The following is a 17694-nucleotide window of genomic DNA, read 5'->3' as shown; positions in this document are numbered from 1 at the left end:
GCTTATCCCATATCCAAAATATAATCGCAAGGTGTCAACGACAGCGGCATATGCACCAGCAAGCTTTGCTAAAACAGCCAACAAGTCCTTGATGCTCTCAAATGCCGTACCTCGTAAAACACTCCTCCCGATGCGTCTCAAGACAATCCAAAGCGCAAACCCTCGTCCCGCACTTCATACACTTCACCCGGCCCCAATACCCGCACACCTCGCAGAAACTCCGCTCGGGGTACCGCGTATCGTCGTCGCCCCACTCGGCCCTCGCGTCCCAGAAACTCAGCATCGGCCGCGAAAGCAGCCACTTGAGCTCCTCGTCCGTCGGCATCGCAGGCACCCGCGACACGAGCAGCGGATCATCGTCGCCAGGATGCGGCGCCGGTCCCGGTTTATCGTAGGGCTTCAGCACCGGGTCTGTCGCCGTCGCCGAGTCCTCTTGCGCTTCTGCTGCCGGCGCGGGCGTCATCTCGACGTCTTCCGGTTCCGCTGGCGTCTTTGGCGTCGATGTCTTGGAGCGCTTGGCGGCGTTACGCTTGGTGTGCTGGTTCGGATGGGGCGGTTTGTTGGCCGGTTTGGCTGTGTGCTGGTTCGGGTGCGGCGCGGGCGTGTTTCCGGCGTGCGAGAGGAGGGCGAGGTGGTCGTCGCAGTGGTTGTGGAAGGTCTTTTGGGACTGGAGGATTTTGCGAATTGCTGGCGTGCTCTTGTTCTGGCCTGTGATTCCGTTAAATCGTCGTTAGTTTGGCTGTCGCTTTGCGCTTCACTGCGTCCGCCTCCTACAGCGTATTGGGAGGCATGGGGTGATGGGGACAGACGTACCTCTCGAGGCCTTGGCCGGGATGGGTATCGAGGCATCACGACCACCGTCGCGGTCCAGCTGCTCGAGTTCCTTGCGGATCTTGGCTTCTTGGCGGACGGTGAGGTCTGAGGCGGTTGGGTTCGCCTTGCTTCGAGCGGCGCGCTTACGGTTCGCGGGCTGGAGGGCGGCGGCGGCCGGGTTAAGGCCTGTATCGGGAACGTAAGCCCATCCCGGGGCGTTTGTGACTTTGCTGCTGGCGAGCTCGTAGACACCAAAATTATTCATTTCGAGGTTGGAGATGTTACGGCAGGGTTTTTGGAGAGGGTGGAGGAGTGTGGTGGTTTGACTTGGAGCTCTCTGGGTTCTGGAGTCTCTGCGCTTGAACTTTTTTTGTAGCGAATCAGAAGAGACGACGTTGAGTGGCTAATTATTGGCCAATGGGAATGTGTTGGTTACAGACGAGCACCTAGCGGAGAGCTTCCCCAGGTTGTAGGTTGAGACCTCGGTAACTAATACATTATTTATATTCGAGCAATTGACACTCAGGTTCACAATGAATAACAAGTTAATCATTCGATCAACTTTGAAAAGGATTCTAACGCCGTGACAAGTTTTCATACGCTCAGAAGCCGACAAGTGCCGAATGCGCCCATGAGCCGCATTCCCGAACCCCCTTCAGTGGATCATGAAGCCACTCCCCAGAGTCCCAGACAATCCCCAGCAAAAGCCGGCTGGTCGACCGCGCCATTCTGGCCAATAGGATACTCTCAATGGCGTCCCGGCTAATCCCGCCCTCTGTGCTCTCGCTGGTCCGGCGCAGGCGGAGGCGGTACCTGACTGAAGTACCTCACTGCAGCCGTGCAGCGCCGCAGCGCCGCCGTAGAGAGGTAAACGACGTAACACGGCTGGGACAGAGCTTCCACGTTCCCGCCCAAGTTAACCGCACCTCGCCCCCAGAGCACCGACCCGACCGACCTCATCGAACCTGGTCTACGCCATCTCCAAACCCCATCACTTCTACCACCACCACCACAAAACACAACATCACCAACGCGCAAGCCGACCGAGCTGCCTCCCCTCCTCATTTCCACACACGGCGTCCAATTTCGACCGGGTCGCCTTCCATTACTCCCGCCGACAGAGCAACCATCCTCCCTCTTTAACCGAGCTCCACGCACGACATCACCCGAAAACCACAATGGCCTCCCGCATCGTCACCCGCGCCCTCCCCCGCGCCTCCGGCCTCCCTCTCCGCGCCGCCCGCAACTTCCAGACCTCATCTCCCCTGCGCGACGCCGTCGCCGCGCCCCTGCCGGCCCGGAAACCCGTCGGTGCTTTCCGTGGAGGGTATGTCTTGAGCTTCTCTGCTCCGGAGGCAGCTGTCCTGCATCTCGTCCACGAGGCCAATTAGGTCTCGTGAGGGTTTTAGGATGCCGGCCACCACTTCATGACCATATGGAGAGAGATGATGATATCTTTGCTAACGAATCAAACCTCAAATAGTCTGTTCGGTTTCTTCCTCGGCAGCTCCCTCGCCGGCGCCGGTGTCTACTCCTACATCCTCCAAGAATACAAGACCTCCAACGAGCTCCTGACAGAGGACATTTACGTGCGTCATTACATCTCACTATCTACCTTCTTGCCTACCCCTCGAGGCTTTTCGCATCAATCAACCTGTCCTCTCCTACATCCTTAGCAGTGCTGGTTGTGGCGTCATTGACCGTCTTGTGCGCTGCACCGGAACGCTCCCCGGTGTGGTCTCGCTACAACGCGGCGCGATCATCCTCGCTTCTCCTGCTCTCACAATGTCCCAACAATGCCAATCATCGCTACTGCAGACCCTGCATGATTCCACAATCAATGAGCTAACCAGACTGGATTACTCCAGGCACTCCAGGCCGCCGTCCAGCGCGTGACCAAGTACGTCGAGGTATTGGAAGAGAAGATGGACGCCATCGAGCGCAAGAGGAAGTAAACGAGATATCGCAGCGTTAAAAAGGGGGACAAGGAGGACGTGAGTGTAACGAGGACGCGAGATGCAGAGGGGGACGCCGTGGTAATGGAACGGTGAGGTTTTTCGAGGCGAAGTCAGCACAAAAAAAGCAGCACAGCACAATGGTCACGACCGGGATATTCCAAACAACGTCCGATTTCTTACTCTTTCCTGCGTGAGGTTCCTTCGATTCAGTGGTATGCTTTACGAAACATGCCGTGGAGATCGAGATCGAGGAGCTCGTGTATATCAAAGACTGTAACAATATGCTTGTAAGGCGTGGGAGTTTCTGCAAGTACGTGTCTAAACGTGTCCCCTGAGAGTGACTTCTCTTTACAGTCGGGTAGTGTTCACCAAGCCGCTCGCTCAAGCTCAAGGCACAATCGAGACAGCCACCCGAGCTGACGGCAGCCGAGAATCTGAGAATGGCCATGTCAAGGAGCGACCTTTCCATGATGTTAATAGCTCATCTCGACTTCAAGCCTACCGCCTTCGGATAAAAGGCTCTGGCCCAGTGTGTTCAGGTGCCCTCCCTCAAACAAATACGATGAGCAATTGTCTTCCATTCTTCCTTCTTCTTTGAAATCGATCTTGATGTTCCAATAATGACGAACAGTATTGAACACTCACCCTGCCATCTCTCATTGAACTTCCGCCATTCGAATGTTAATGTGGATTGGTATTCGTGAGCAACCCGACACTTGAATCGTGACGGGCTGGCGCAGCTTGAAGCACAAGACCTGCAGTTCCACTCCTTTCTGCCCTGCTCTCTCGTATCCATATCTTGACTTTCATGTTGTCTGGGTTTCTCATGGAAAAATTGGGCGAAGCGAATACGACTTGAAGCACCTTAACGAAAGCTCACGCAGAGAATACCTGATAATCTAATTTACCGTATCCCTCTGCCTCACTCTATGATCTCGAGTGCGTACGTCCGCAGCAAACCAAATGGACGGTAACGAGTGTGATTAACTGCTCTAAACTTGTAAGCATACCAGAGTCAAAAGCTAAGAGGGTAAGAAAAGCTTCCTGTGTGGCCCCGGATCATCTAAACGCAGATATACAGAGAGCATATGCGCATCACAATAAGATACTTGCAGGCTAACACATCGATTCAATGAGCTACAGATTGACGTTATGAAACGACCAGAGTATGTGTACGACACCTCAAGAGCCGGTACCGCTTCGCATCCAGAACATATGGCTCCAAAGTGGCTCGTCTTCAAGAAAGGCAAAAAGGCGTGGCGAAAACGCTACTACAACCCTCCAAGGCACACATCCTTTCCCTTCTTCCCGAAGCTTCTATAATGCTTCGCCACGATCAGCACAAAAGACTGGCATACGGAGAACCTCTGGTAGTAGTATGTTCACTACGGCTCAAAGTCTCCATTTCGCACAACCTGACTCTTGTCAATCTATGGCCGATACCACGCCTCAACACACTGCCGAGCAAAGGGCGAGGAAGCTCGGTGGAGCGAGTGACTTTTCGCTGGAAATTTGAACCATTGCCTCTTGGTGACGGCTATCACCTCAATTGTCAAGGGATGTCAATCTTACTGCAGCCATTGATAAGGCAAATCTTCCAGAAGGGGACTTCTGTGTGTAATGAACGAGAATGATCGAGTCTTGCTGGAATGAGACATTCCTGTGAAGGCCAAGGGCAAAATAGTATCGGAAGTTGCGGCGCAAAAGAAGGCTATGCTGAGGAGCCTGTAAACCAGGACATCCAGGGAGTAGGGCGGAATTCTTGGTATAAGACTACCTTTTAGCCATTGTAAGGTCGGTGCAATGCGCGCCTCACGGTCCTTAGGTCGTGTTGCTCTGTGGTTCCCCAGGCCAAGTCAACAGACAATAGATTAATTCATGGAACCGTCAAAAGCCAAGTAGAGTCACCAAGGCTTCAGGTCACGATTCACGCAGTGGAAATAAAAAGTTTAGACATGTGCTCGAATTTCATAACGTTAATTTACCCGCAGACCATAATGCAAAGAGTCGACCTAACGCGCAAGAGGTATATAGTCCCTATCCCATGGGACGTCCCAAAGTGTCATTTCATAGTGAACCCAGAATTCTTTTTACAACTCGTCGTGAGCATCCTCCTTGGCCTTCTCGGTCTCCTTGGCCTTCTCAGCCTCCTTCTCGGTGGCAGCAGGGGCGGCCTGGCTCTCCTCGGCGCCCTCCTCCTTGACAGAGACCTCGGCCTTGTACTTGCCGTTCTCCTTGACGAACTCGATCAGGTCCTCAATGGAGCGGGAGCCGGAGTAGGTGACGGCAGCATCCTTGTTGCCTGCGGGGTAGAGCTTGATGGTGGGGAAGCCCTGGATCTCATCGGGAACGTCGTTGGCAGTAGCGTCAACCTTGGCGATGACGACCTTGTCCTTGAACTCAGACTTCTGGTACAGCTCACCAAGCTCCTCGTACTTGGGGGCCAGAGCCTTGCAGTGACCACACCAGGGGGCGTAGAACTCAATCAGGACATCCTTCTTGTCATCAAGGACAACCTGCTCGTAGTTCTTGGCGACAACGACAGTGACGGGGCCGTCGTTGGACTCAGGGATGGGCTCGGACTTGATGCTGGGCTCCATCTTGCCGGAAGAGAACTCCTCAACGAACTTGGCGATCTCATCGTGAGTGATCTTCTTCTCCTGGTCAAAGGGGAACTTCTGGTTCTTGACGGTCTCCTGGATGGCGAAGGAGGGGAACTTGTCGGTGGCGAGGTTGAGGTTGCCGGCGTGAGCACCGAACGCCTTGGCGTCGATGGTAGCGAAGTTGATCTTGCCGCGGTACTTCTCAGCGATGGGCTTCAGGGCAGCGCCAAGCTCCTCACGCTCCTCGGGGGTCTCGGCGAAGATGTAGGCGAGGGGAAGGCCAGCGGACATGTAGCCGGAGTAGGTCTCGGGGCCGACCTCACCGATCAAGGGAGTGGCGGCGGTCTGGGCAAAGGTCTCAATGGCCTCAGCGTCGAACTTCTCAGTGAAGGTGGCCTTGCCCTCATCGAAAGACTTGTAGAGGACGATGGCAGGGGCCTTGATGCCCTCAGCCTCAGCAACAGCGGCGTCGTTGACGCCACCGAAGAGGTAGGTGTCGCGGAGCTTCTCGGCGACCTTGGTGAAGGTCTCGTTGGAGGCCTTGTCAGCGGCGTCGATGTAGGCGACGAGAACGACCTTGTCGGCGGTCTTGAACTCCTCAAGGGTGTCCTTGGTGAGGATGGAGACGGCGGGCAGGGACTGCTTCACCATGTAGGAGGTGATGGCAGCAGCCTTGCGCTGGCCAGAGTAGGGAGATACGTTGTCGGGGCCGCGGAAGACCTTGAGGGTGGGGTAGCCCTCAACGCCGTACTCCTGGCAGAGATCGGACTCCTCAGTGCAGTCGACCTTGACGAGCTTAATGTTCTTCTCCTTAAGGGAGGTGGCAGCCTCCTCGTACTCGGGAGCGAGAGCCTTGCAGTGACCGCACCAGGGAGCGAAGACTGGACGTCCACGATCAGTATTTATTCGACTCGAGGGTAGCTAGGCAATTTGGGGGGGGGGGGGACTCACACTCAGCGAGGACGAGGTCGTTGGTCTTGATGAAGTCGGCGAAGTCATCCTTCTTCAACTGGGCAACATCGGAGGCGGAAACCGCAGCGGCGGCGGCCAAAAGGCCAAGGGCAACACGCTTGCAGAACATCTTGATCTTGCGAGTAGGAGAAATGTTAGCTTTGGTACGAGCGATTGGTGATGCTATTGCGGAGAGTCTTGATGGTGGACGAATCGTAGAAAGAAGGATTGGGGCCTCTGTCCAGCTTCAGAAGAGGCAGAGCTGTGTAGATTTTGCGGTGGTGGCGACCGTCTGTTGCTACCTCATGCGCTCGATGAAGCTTGGTGATAGCTTGGGGAGTGAGTAGAATGTTGAGAGGAAGCTTACCTTTCTTTGATCTGAAGAATGAACAGTGAAGAAAGAAAGAAAAAAGTACACTCGTGGAGAAGGCGAGGCTGTCAAGTCTACCTTCAGACCGGAGTGAATGGGGAAGGCTTTGGTCTTAAGTAGAGGGTGGAAGAGGTTCTGGAGAAAGATTCCGGATTTCTAAAGGGCAATTGAGAACAGGTGTCCCTTTTTCCAGGAACCGCCCGTCAGCTCATGCATTCACTCAGGCGGCTGCAGTGTCTGTGGTGGATGAGTGGATGGGGGAACGCCCCTCTCCTCTTTTTGGGCTAAGTTCCTGTAAGTCTTTTCAACCGTAATCATGCAGGAGAAGTACATTAGCCGGCCAAGAGTATACTTACCCCAATCCACAGGCGAGCCCGTGCCTCCCAAGGTACCTTGTGGTTGTGAGGGGCAAACTCGCTTTCACTCCCCTCCCTTCCAGGCACTCCCCCCACCGTTCGACCGCTAGGAACACCAACTTACGGTGAATTGATAATCAAGCCAGGCTGACCAGCGGCGGTTTGAAAGTGAAGCTGAGCTAAGGTAGGAACGGCTATCCTTTTTGCCGTGGAGAGTACCCGTAAGCTCAGTTTGCCATCGTTATGTACCTGGGCCTTCTACATTGGCATTACGCTTATTTCTGCCTACACCAAAGTCCCCTCTCAAGTCTCCGCCAGTGCATGAAGAAGTTGCTAGAGCTCCACGATCCGATTGTCAGCAGTCTTCCGAGGCTGAGAGCCTCAAGGACGTAAAAAGAAGCCGGGGGGCAAATGCGCTCGGAGGCCATTGTCTATGACAGCCCCCCTTTCCTTGCGTTCCACCTTATGCCTGGGCGGGTCTGAGACAGATAGGACATCGTTGATGGAGGAATGGCTTTCAACATGGCACAAGCACTGGCGATGGCACAGGCACCATGGACCTTGAGGCAGGCCAGACACGTCTTCTCTACGACCTCCATCCCATGTCCTCCCAGTTCCAGCCCGGACCAGCTCAGTGCGCGCCAGGCTCGGGTTGGTTCAATTGCGACGGAAGTATGTGGTGGTGGTGGTGGTCTCATTCCTTTCCCGTTTGTGTCTCTTGATCGTTCCTCTACGGCGAAAGGAATGCAACGCAGACACAGCCAACAATGGGGTCCGTATGTCTTGGAGGGCGGCAAGGTTTCCTAACGTCCCAAAGGACACATTTCCACGTTTTGCCGCGTACAAGTTACAACAAGCTCTTCGGTGTATTTGGGGTTGCAAGCTTGTCCGTTCCAGCACAAGGATCACCCTCTTGCCATTGGATCTGGTCGTGGGATTCTAACGTCTCCACCACCCGCCAAGCTGCCCTGCCGGCTCGAGATCCATCGGCAATGCTACCGTGGAGCGGATCACTAAACCAGATCTGGCCAGTTTCGGCAGCTTCTTATTTGGTGCTTCGACTCGCAGTCCGACAAAAGAGTGGAGGTGGCTGCTGCGAGAAGCTCCAGCCACCCATTATTGCTCACGACACACGCTGCTCTACTGGATACCGTGGTCAAACCTCCCAGCCTCATTTCCAGGGTCCAACATGGAAATTATCGACGCAAACCATAATCGCACCTGCGATGCTGCATCTGGACTTGCTGTGGGGTTTGAGTCAGGCGTTGCCGGCAACCACGGCAACCCTTTTAAGCAACGGCATATCTATTCAGAAGAAAAGATAGGCACTTGGAAGCCCATGAACTCGAACAGGAACACTCACATCGGCAAACGCATTTCGTTATTTCGCCTCTACGGAAGAACTCCCAGAATGCTACTCCGTCCTGCCCCTTTGCTTCGCTGCCTACAAAGTGGAACCGTGTCCCGAACAACGCAGCGGCTGACATGCTCCGTGTCGCCCCAAACTCTCCATCTCATCTTTGCCTCCGACCCGGCCGCTCCGCCGCGAGTGGGGTTTTGTCGAAGAAGCTTTAAGAATCCGTCTCATGGTTTGTGCTAAGTAAATGGTTAGACAAGACACATGCTGGCTGGAGCGCCGTCGTCGGCATCGTATTCCAATTTCCGTATATTGTCTCGCGAAGTATTTGTCGCGTCACTGATTCGTTCAACGATCAATGAGGCTGAAAAGCGAAAAGGACAGATGTCATTCATCTACCTTACCCAGCAAAGAACATGAGCATAGTGTTCTATTCGCATCGGTCTGTCGAATTTCGCCCAGGAAATTACTCACCACATGAACCTACTGATCCTCAAGATGATTACCTAAACAGGCAAGTGCCACTACAGGGCAAGCCTACCTTAATCAAGTCATCGTGCCCTCAAAATTGCCAGGTTCAGCGACTCAACTGTTCATCACCCCTTCGATTTTCATGTGTTTAGATGCGTACAATCTACAAATAGACAGTCCAAAGCATGTATGGTCGTTTCTCTGTCGTCCTCAGGCCTGGATACTTCAAACTTCATCTACGCAGTACACATTGTGCACGGATGGCACATGACGATGAATATCTAATGTAAGCTTCTAGGTTTAGTTCTGTCTTCTTACTTTTGCCGGCCTCAACTAGAAGGTAGGTTTGCTTGCAGGACTGGCAAGAGACGGTCTATGGTTCCAGATGGACGCGAATAGCAGGCTGAATCGCCTTCCCTTTCAACATCTCATCTCGCTAGCCACGATCCTGTCTAAATTTGAGCCGAATCCTCTGAGAACGCGACTTTTCACGTTGCAGTCTTAAGCAAAGGCCTTCTCCTCCTCCATACAAATAAGACTGAGGAAGGAGGCTCCCTATAAGACAAGATGAGGGACGTACTTGGAGGAGTGCCTTCCTTGTGGGTTCAAATCATCGCGAGGTAGGTGCTCTCTTGCGATGGCGAACCAGATGAGCATACCTGCGTTGACGGCATCGTCGTCCCTTCCTATTTTGACTTCGCAAAGGAGTCAAGGTCAACTGACGTCCATTCCGCTGCCGACTCTGCCAAAAATGTTTGCTCGACACGATGCCCAAACATGCCAGCCTGCCGGCCTCAACATAGCTTCATGTCGACTCTTTAGGATCTCTCTTTCAGTGACCGACGATTTTGCTGTGTCTGTTAAGTAGAGATACTTCATTTTACCATCTACCCGTGCCACGACCTGGTCAAAGTCTCTCCGAATGGAGAACATTCACGCTCAACGTCGTTCCGCCAGCCATGGCTCGCTTCGCAGCAGCTACAAGTCCCACGCTCGACCACCCATTGGATATGGTCTGCCACGTCGACCGTTGAGAAGCGTGAACGAGAATGCTAGTTTACTTCCGTCGCCCGGTCCTCTTGAGAGCATGCTCAAGACCACAACGGAAACAGGCGACATAGGCATCTTCAGCATCAAGCCGATAGCTCCAGCGGCTACAACACACCAATGCGCAAGATCACGGACCGGACTCGATGTTAACACAATCTTCAGATCTGAGTCTCGTGCCAGCCATCGTACCATCTCTGGAGCCGGCCGCCGATGGAACAGCTCGGACAGAGACACCAATTCAGAAATCATCTCCATGTATGACTCAGAAGGCCCTCCGTCCTCCTTCTCCAGCTCATTTTCCCCCAAAATCGATGGGCTGTACCAGCGTTCGTACTCCCTGACCACATGTGGTTCTCGGAAATTGTCCAGTAACAAGTCATCTGGTACTCTCCAAAGCCATTCGAGCAGCGGCATCTTGCAACGACCACGCTCCCCGTTTCCCTACCCAACTCGACTGAAACGCCCTGGAGTTCGGCCATCTTCGCCGGCTCTTACGGAGAATGGACTTGTTGACTACAGTAGGATGGTCGAAATAGATCGAATCTCATATGTAAGCACTCATGGCCCTCCACAAAGCGTAGCGTAACAGGAGCTCATTATTTATCAGAGGACTGTGCATGGCTCGTATAAGCCAACCTTTCCACAACCGCAACGATTTGGCCCTCCCGATGCGTTTCGCGGCGGCATCAACCAATCCATGCCGTCTCTACCGCATTCCAGCTCTTTCGTGTCGCCCACTGGATCCGCTCTTGGGTATCGTGGGTACCATAACCCGCGGAGTAACGAGCTTGCGAGCAGACCACGACGACCATCCACGGATCATAGTGCGAGATCCTCAAGCCTGACTTCGGTCATTGAGATGTACTACAGATCACCCTCAAACTCGGAACCCAATCTGTCACGCACAATTCGCCCCGCAGGATCTTTCTACTACGACTACACCGAAGCTTTTGAAACCCCGGAACACCAAACAGATCCTCGGGATTCTACCTTGGCGCTGCCTTTAGCTCCGATTCCTCAGCGAGCATCGAGCCTTATCAGAGCCTTAGTGCTTCGAGACGAAACGAAGGCTCGTCTGGATGCTGTCATCGACATATCTGTGAAGGACTCTAGCGATTCGTCCGGTGATGACTGTCGAGCCTTGGACAAGAAACCTGCCAATGACATCGAAACGTTACCTTCACAGCGCTTGAGCTCTAGAACCGCCCCTCCGACGCTGGAACAATTTCCGTTCGAAGTTGATGGGACATCGGCTTCTCGTCCTGTCGACGTTGATAACGATTTGAACATGTTTGTACCTTGTTCACAGACCGTCGATACTGCGGCTTTCCAGCGATCTCAAACGACTCCAAAGCCTCAAAACATCGGACGTAACGAAATCGACGATGAAGAAAATGCGGAAGGCTATGCTAATCCGTCTCGAGGCCATGAGCAAGGGAATGAAGGCCACACAACGAAAGCGGACGCTGATGCTTCCCATCCCGCCGTGGAACATGCAACGGAGGCACTGTCTGAATCCCATTTCAAGAGTGCGGACGAAATCGTCCCAGACCCCAACGAACCCAGTACGTTGCAACTAGAGCTGTTGAATCGAGATTGGCTATCCAGAAGAGCTCCGTCCCACAGTGGCCTCGCGGCGCTTCTCCGCTCGAGTTTACGCCATTCGGTTGAACCTGGCCTATCCGACCTTGCGGCATTGGTCTCGTCATTCGAGCGTATTGCCAAGTCACCGTTCATGAGCAAGGATGAAGACTCGACTGGACTTCACGAGGTCGATGTAGATGAGCCGAAAGATCTCAAAGCTGAAATGGAGCATCATCACCCCCTGGAGGGGGAAAATATGGTGAATGAGTCTGCCGCAAATGGCGCAACCCATCCTGACCTTCAGTGGAGGCCTTTCTTCAGAGGCCATCGCAGAAACCGAGCGCTTGCTCGAATCAGCACAGCAAGTCTCCGAAGTCATACAGCGCCACCAGCCTCCAAAGCGGACAATCTTCTCCTTTCCTCGACGCCAAGTCCTACGAACCGTTTCTTGAGTACAAGCAGCAGTGTCCCGCACTTGATGAAGGCATTGCCCTCCCTCCCCAAGGAAGCGCAAGCTCAACTGAGGCGAGTGTCAGGGGCATTTGGGGACGATTTGCGATTTCCAGTCAAGTTTTCACCCTTTCAGCTCGAAATCCTTGCAACTCCACGGTCGAGTCCTAGAATTACTGCACATTCCGATGTGGAAGACCATGAGTCTTTCCGAGCTAGCATTGAGCTCGAAGTCATTCAACCCAAAAGAGAGCACAAACCGGCGGATCATGATGCACCGAGTCCGAAAATGAAGGTGACTGTGGTTCCAAGCCCATCGAAGCGAAAACTTCGACTCAAAGCGTCTCGACTGGCCTTGGATGTGGAAACAATCCCGGAAGACCAGACCGGCACAGTCAGACGTCGCTCCAGTGTCAAACAGAGCATACTTGCCGACTTACCAGTTCACCAGGCCAAGGACTTTTTCACCCCAGTGCTCCATGAGGAACGTCAAGGCAGCATGGCTTACCGGCGAAAAGGAAGACGATATGTACAGCTCACACCAAGTGATGGGGAAAATCTACCGGCCCGTGTCTCTCCAACAGCAAGGTACTCCAGAGATGGGCACCTGCATGAACGTGACATCCCTCTGGCGCACCCAGTTGACACGAACCTCTATAGGTTGAGTGCGTCCACTGATGGATTTGACCTCAGCGATTCTCGGAGCTTCAGCTCTGATTTGACTTTTTTCCGGCCGAGGATCCTCAAGAAAAAGCTGTCGAATCTCAGACTTCGCATCACCAAATCATGTTTTAACCTTCGAGAGCGTGCAAACAAGCACATTGCCAGGCGACCCCAACCAACCGGTCTGGCCGGCTCGAAGAACCCTGACGCGACAGTTGTACATAGTAAATGGGCCACGGCCACCCCGGGTCATTCGAAGCAAGTACGAAGGAAGATGAAGAGATGGGTCCGACAAGCTGTCTCCATTTGTGTCAAGGGCCGGCGAAACGAAAGCGAATTCATTTCTTAACTGTCAAGGAGAAAATGTTGGAGTCATTATTATCGTCATTGGGTGCGTTTCTTGCTTTTGATTCTAAAGAACATGAACTCTTTGGGAAAAAGACTTATAGCTGTTTTTGGAGGGGTATGAGCGAAGTGATGGACCCGGGCTAGAGTAGATGATACGTGCGGTTGGTTGGGACGTAATAGGTGATGGCGGGTTTGTTGAGAACGAGATATCGTGAAGTGGCTTGACCAGATCAGGGTCAGGTTCACAGAATCAATAAAATGCGATATGATTTAACACATTTCGTTGTGATTAGGAGGCGCTAAGCGAGAATTGGAGGGCTTGCATCATGATGCTAACCTTACCGTATCATGTACGGCTATGTTCGGGATACATGACGGAGGGGCTGATTGACCATGAAGGTTCTCATGGCTTCATACCCGGCCATCACAAAACCGAGCTATCCCCACGGGAATCTATCGATGTCAAGGTTTCCTCGGTACATACTGTCCACGCGACCATCGCACATTCGTTAACGTCCTCCACCATACCGCTCGTTCAACCGACACTCGTTAGAAACTATCGTGATACATATCGAAAAGTCGTCTCTAGACTTGAACATTCGCTACGCATTGCCATTCGTTTCGCCAATAGCTACACCTAGCTATACCTGTAGCTACATCAGCCTCGCCATCGGGCATATCGGTAACTTCGTCAATAGCTTCATCATCGGCTTTACTATCCAACTCCTATCGACAGCTTCCTCGGCTCCACATATAGCTACATCAACATCCAGCTGTAGCTGAATCAGCCTTAAACATCAGCTCCTCCGACGGTTCTACGGGAAATATCACTACCAAGCTCCATCAAGCCTCGCCGACCGGACTCGGAGCGTAGCCCAGAAAAACCGTTCCATTGACATTATCATTCCCCTTCTCTGACTCCAACAAAACAATCCCAAAAAAAAGCCCGACAATGATCTCCTCCCTGTCAGAGATGAAGGACCTCAGGTCACCTCTGGACCGTCTCCCGCTGGTCATCCAACATCCTTCCTTCTTCGAGCATCCGGCTCAACACCTCTCGTCGTCGCGTTCGTCTTCCGCGGCGGGGCACCATACTTGTCTTGACGGGGACCAACTCTTCCACCTGGAATATAAACCAAAGTACATCGTCAAGGATCGTCGCGCCGGCAATGGCGTGGATGTGGATGACGCCGTGGAGCGCAAGGATAGCGTCATGGCCGATATTGCCGACGCGGATGACTCTCTCGATGACAAGACGTCTTTGTCTGTGTCACCGCAGTCATTGTCGTCGGTTTACTCGTCCGAGTCGGGCGGTGGTGGTGAAGGGCGGACCGAGGTGATGATGACGGTCCGCAAGTTGGTGAGGGAGTTTGATGAGGAGGGGGAGAGCAGTACCGCGCCCTCCGAGGAGGAGAAGAAGAAGGCCGAGGAGATGGAGATGGAGAAGCGTAAGAAGGACAAGGAGATTCGGCAGAAGGAGGTGGAGAAGCAGCAGAAGAAGATGAACAAGGAGAGGAAGAAGAGAGACTCCGCGGCGTTGTTGTCTGGTAGTCCGTGGGGTGCCGACTCTCGATGGATGAATGGGCGACGAGGGGGCAGCAGGAATGGAGGCCACGACGCTCCCGGTATCTTTCTTCAACCCGAGGCCCCTCGGCGTTCGCCTCCGACGCCGATTGATCCCGTTGGCGTGTTCCCGCCCGAGCCGAAGAAGAGCAAAGAAGAGAAGAAGGCGAAGAAGGAAAAGAAAGAGGCTGAGAAGGAGGAGCTCCTGGTGCTGCCCAAGGTGCCGTGGTGCCACCAGAGCGGTGGGTGTCGCCAGAAGCGTGGACGCCGGAGGAGGAAGATGGCCGGGTTCGCGGCGCGGTCGGTCGATTTGCTGCGTCGGCTATTCGGCGGGAAGGGCAGGGAGAAGGAGGACAGGAAGGGGAAGGGGAAGGGGAGGGCGAGGTGTCGGATCTGTGGCGATGAGTTGGGGTTTGCGGTTGAGCTGGCGGAGTGGCAAGAGGATAGAGAGTTGGGTTCTGCTGCTGCTGCTGCTGCTGCTGTCATGGGCAGGGAGTCATCGAGCGGCTCTTGTGGAAAAAAGTTGGAAGCGGACTCGGACAGGAAGGGCATGGATCGAATCGAGGCTGATATCACAGCGGTGGCGGAGTGTGAATCACGTTCGACGCTGGCGACTGTTCGGCTCACAAAGATCCCAGAGGCGTGGTGGACCACGATATAGATGGCTTTGACTGCAGAGTCATCTTTGTATTGATACCCAAGTAGCTTGTCGAGAGAATCTTTCTCTCTCAGTCAGCATGGCCACTGAGGGTCAGCTCCTGTAATTCCTAATAGCTAATAGCTAATCAGTCCAAGCGCATGAGCCGTACCCAAATATTCAAGGGGTCAACTCGTTTCTCTCTGGATCAGAATACGCCTCCGCCAATAATGAAGACCCGTTCCTCCTCGCGACGGGCCCACTGGATAACTTTGTTGGCGCCTTGGGTAAGTACGGCACGGCTCACGTTGGGGCCGGCTACGCAGTAAAATTCGAATATTGGTGTGATCCAGGCTAAAGAAGTAGCATCCTCGGAGACGGAATGTAGAACACGCATATGGGAGTGTTTCGCGTGGACGGCAGCGTGCAGTTGATGATATAGGCCCATGAGGCGGCGACGGGCCATCAGGGAGGAGAATACGGGGTCGAGGGCGGACATGCTGAACTGCACGTTCGCACGGGACTTGTAGAGGAAGTGCGATATCTGACCACCCGGAGCAATGTCTGTGGTTTTTGGCCGTCCGGCACGCGCGGCGGTCTGTATAAGTGAGAGATGGCCCGACTTGGCCAGAGAAGCCGCGACGTTATCACGCATTTGCTTGAGCTCAAAGAAGGACTCCTTGTCCGGGCTGATGAGGATGATGGCGAGTTCTTCATCCTTGTGTACCGGCGCCTCTTGCCCCGTGGCTTGCTCGCCGTCGACACCGTCGAAGAAGCTGACGTACATGTACAGGTAGCCGCGATTGTTGAAGGCCGGCAAGCACAGGGGAATCCAATTTTCTCCGCCGCCGGCTTTGATGCCACCCGATTCGAATAGCATATTGAAAATGAGTTGGAGGTCGCTTGGGTGCAGAGAGTGGCGACGCGGACGAATAACACTGACCAGTTTACCACCGGCTACAATCAAGCCGTACAGAAGCTTGTCTGTCCTCTGCTTGAGGAAGGCATTGTTGATGGCATGTCTCTGGGACTTGCGCAGCTTGAGACATTCCAAGGCGCCAAGCAGTGCTGACGGGGAGCCTTTCGTGAAATTATCGGCAAGGGACGAAATCAGGGGCTCAGTTCCTTCGAGTGGTTTTCGAAGATCGGACGATGGTCGATGGACAAAGATGTTTTTCAGCGTGGGCAAGGTCAGTGTCGACAGGATCTGCATGTACAGAGCCTCGAGTTGCGCTCGTAGCTGTGAGTCACTTTCGCCGAGCCGACTGATGGCCACGAAGTAGAGGGGCCCTTGCGTTGCAACAACAAATCGCGTAGTTCCAGCGGTGAAGCCGGACAAGGGGTTCTTAGCCCCTTCATAAAAAGATATGAGGGTTTGAATGACACCCATGGACGAGTTGATCAGCCCCAGGTCTCCGTGACGACTGTAGATGGGTTTGCCCGCCGATGAAAGGATCATGTAGTGCTTCAACTTTGCCTTCCACATGGTGACTCGATCTTCGTCTTTGAAACTCGTGTCGGCCTCGTCGGGTAGGTCGTCGAACTCGTGCTCGAACCCAGCCAGATTACGGGTTATGTTATCCATCCTTAAGGTTTCGAAGGGTGGCACAGTTGCCGATTGCGACCTGAGGAGGTTCCATGCCGGACTTCTCTTATTGAACTCCCCCATCAATAGGCTTGCGATGTCGTTGGGCGGCCGCAGGGTCGGGGAGAAGCTGGCGATACTCATAGAATCTTCGCCCTCACCCAGCGTCCTCGTTGGAGTAGCTTGTCCGCTCGAGGACTGTACTGGGGTTGAAACGGCCCTGCTGCCTGTGGTCGAGAAAGTGCCGCGCGAACCATCTGGGAAAGACAGGGTCTGGATATCGAGAGGTGTAATGGCGGTAGTCGCGGCTGCCATGGCCATTCTCGAATCTATCGAGTCATTCGATTCCATCGACGGCCGTGGAGGCAGAGGGGGAGGTTGCTCCTCGCTGGGGCCGTTTTCGTGGTCCTCGCCCATGATTGCGATGGCGGGAGCATTTCAGCTAGGTGGTCGGGAAGTGGAAAGAAGCGCGGCGATGTTGCAGACTACCTAGAGGTAGAGTAGATTCTTGACTTTATCTGGAATTTGGGTCGTCAACCAGGTTCAAGAGGCCATGACTGGCATTCGAGACCTCACCTAGGGTAAAGGTAGGCTGGTAAGTTGAGAACGTGAGGTTTAAAGACGGCACGGGAAGAGGAGCGAAAGAGGAACCCGATGGGATAAGGACGAAAATCGTCCCAAGTTAGCGCAGACCTGCTGATGATGCGTAGGAGGGGCCGCCGAGATCTAGTGGTGCGGCAGCCTCTTCGTAAAGTGCCTTAGTGGGAACGGTCCGCTAATCAGAGCCTGTCTCGGCCCACTTGCTCGCCTGACCTGGGACTGGAGCTAGGCCAAATGCCCCCAGAGCAGGGAGCAACATGGGAATTTGCAAATCCCATGGCCGAGCGGAAACTCCCTTGCCGGAGAAAACATTCCGGACTTTGACAGCTTACTTC

The 17694-nt window shown here is 53.8% G+C and overlaps 8 protein-coding genes across 8 annotated transcripts; 5 read left to right on the top strand and 3 right to left on the bottom strand.

Annotated features, from left to right (window-relative positions):
- Positions 1 to 97: 97 nt before the first annotated feature.
- Positions 98 to 1078, bottom strand: CLUP02_05806 (HIT zinc finger; the record flags this gene model as incomplete). The annotated part of the gene is made up of 2 exons (XM_049284811.1): positions 98 to 708; positions 814 to 1078. The coding sequence occupies 2 exons, from the start codon at positions 1076 to 1078 to the stop codon at positions 98 to 100; spliced, it is 876 nt and encodes a 291-aa protein (XP_049141954.1).
- Positions 1079 to 1563: 485 nt separating this feature from the next.
- Positions 1564 to 1956, top strand: CLUP02_05805 (uncharacterized protein; the record flags this gene model as incomplete). Its single annotated transcript, XM_049284810.1, has 1 exon — positions 1564 to 1956. The coding sequence occupies one exon, from the start codon at positions 1564 to 1566 to the stop codon at positions 1954 to 1956; it is 393 nt and encodes a 130-aa protein (XP_049141953.1).
- A 35-nt stretch (positions 1957 to 1991) lies between these two features.
- CLUP02_05804 (uncharacterized protein) lies at positions 1992 to 2768 on the top strand (the record flags this gene model as incomplete). The annotated part of the gene is made up of 3 exons (XM_049284809.1): positions 1992 to 2140; positions 2297 to 2402; positions 2682 to 2768. 3 exons carry the CDS (start codon positions 1992 to 1994, stop codon positions 2766 to 2768), a joined length of 342 nt encoding a protein of 113 aa, XP_049141952.1.
- Positions 2769 to 4861: 2093 nt separating this feature from the next.
- On the bottom strand, positions 4862 to 6455 carry CLUP02_05803 (protein disulfide-isomerase; the record flags this gene model as incomplete). The annotated part of the gene is made up of 2 exons (XM_049284808.1): positions 4862 to 6255; positions 6326 to 6455. 2 exons carry the CDS (start codon positions 6453 to 6455, stop codon positions 4862 to 4864), a joined length of 1524 nt encoding a protein of 507 aa, XP_049141951.1.
- A 1118-nt stretch (positions 6456 to 7573) lies between these two features.
- CLUP02_05802 (uncharacterized protein) lies at positions 7574 to 9384 on the top strand (the record flags this gene model as incomplete). Its single annotated transcript, XM_049284807.1, has 8 exons — positions 7574 to 7827; positions 7869 to 7937; positions 8015 to 8600; positions 8664 to 8701; positions 8772 to 8850; positions 8923 to 9035; positions 9094 to 9165; positions 9246 to 9384. The coding sequence occupies 8 exons, from the start codon at positions 7574 to 7576 to the stop codon at positions 9382 to 9384; spliced, it is 1350 nt and encodes a 449-aa protein (XP_049141950.1).
- A 132-nt stretch (positions 9385 to 9516) lies between these two features.
- CLUP02_05801 (uncharacterized protein) lies at positions 9517 to 12975 on the top strand (the record flags this gene model as incomplete). The annotated part of the gene is made up of 4 exons (XM_049284806.1): positions 9517 to 9734; positions 9793 to 9908; positions 9992 to 10479; positions 10537 to 12975. 4 exons carry the CDS (start codon positions 9517 to 9519, stop codon positions 12973 to 12975), a joined length of 3261 nt encoding a protein of 1086 aa, XP_049141949.1.
- Positions 12976 to 13926: 951 nt separating this feature from the next.
- Positions 13927 to 15198, top strand: CLUP02_05800 (uncharacterized protein; the record flags this gene model as incomplete). The annotated part of the gene is made up of 1 exon (XM_049284805.1): positions 13927 to 15198. One exon carries the CDS (start codon positions 13927 to 13929, stop codon positions 15196 to 15198), a length of 1272 nt encoding a protein of 423 aa, XP_049141948.1.
- Positions 15199 to 15382: 184 nt separating this feature from the next.
- Positions 15383 to 17176, bottom strand: CLUP02_05799 (vacuolar fusion protein MON1; the record flags this gene model as incomplete). Its single annotated transcript, XM_049284804.1, has 1 exon — positions 15383 to 17176. The coding sequence occupies one exon, from the start codon at positions 17174 to 17176 to the stop codon at positions 15383 to 15385; it is 1794 nt and encodes a 597-aa protein (XP_049141947.1).
- Positions 17177 to 17694: the final 518 nt, after the last annotated feature.

Source organism: Colletotrichum lupini, chromosome 3 (genome assembly GCF_023278565.1).
Source record: "Colletotrichum lupini chromosome 3, complete sequence".
NCBI classification, from domain to species: Eukaryota; Fungi; Ascomycota; class Sordariomycetes; order Glomerellales; family Glomerellaceae; genus Colletotrichum; species Colletotrichum lupini.
The sequence above is the reverse complement of the archived record's forward strand: the minus strand, read 5'-3'. Positions and strand labels throughout refer to the sequence as shown.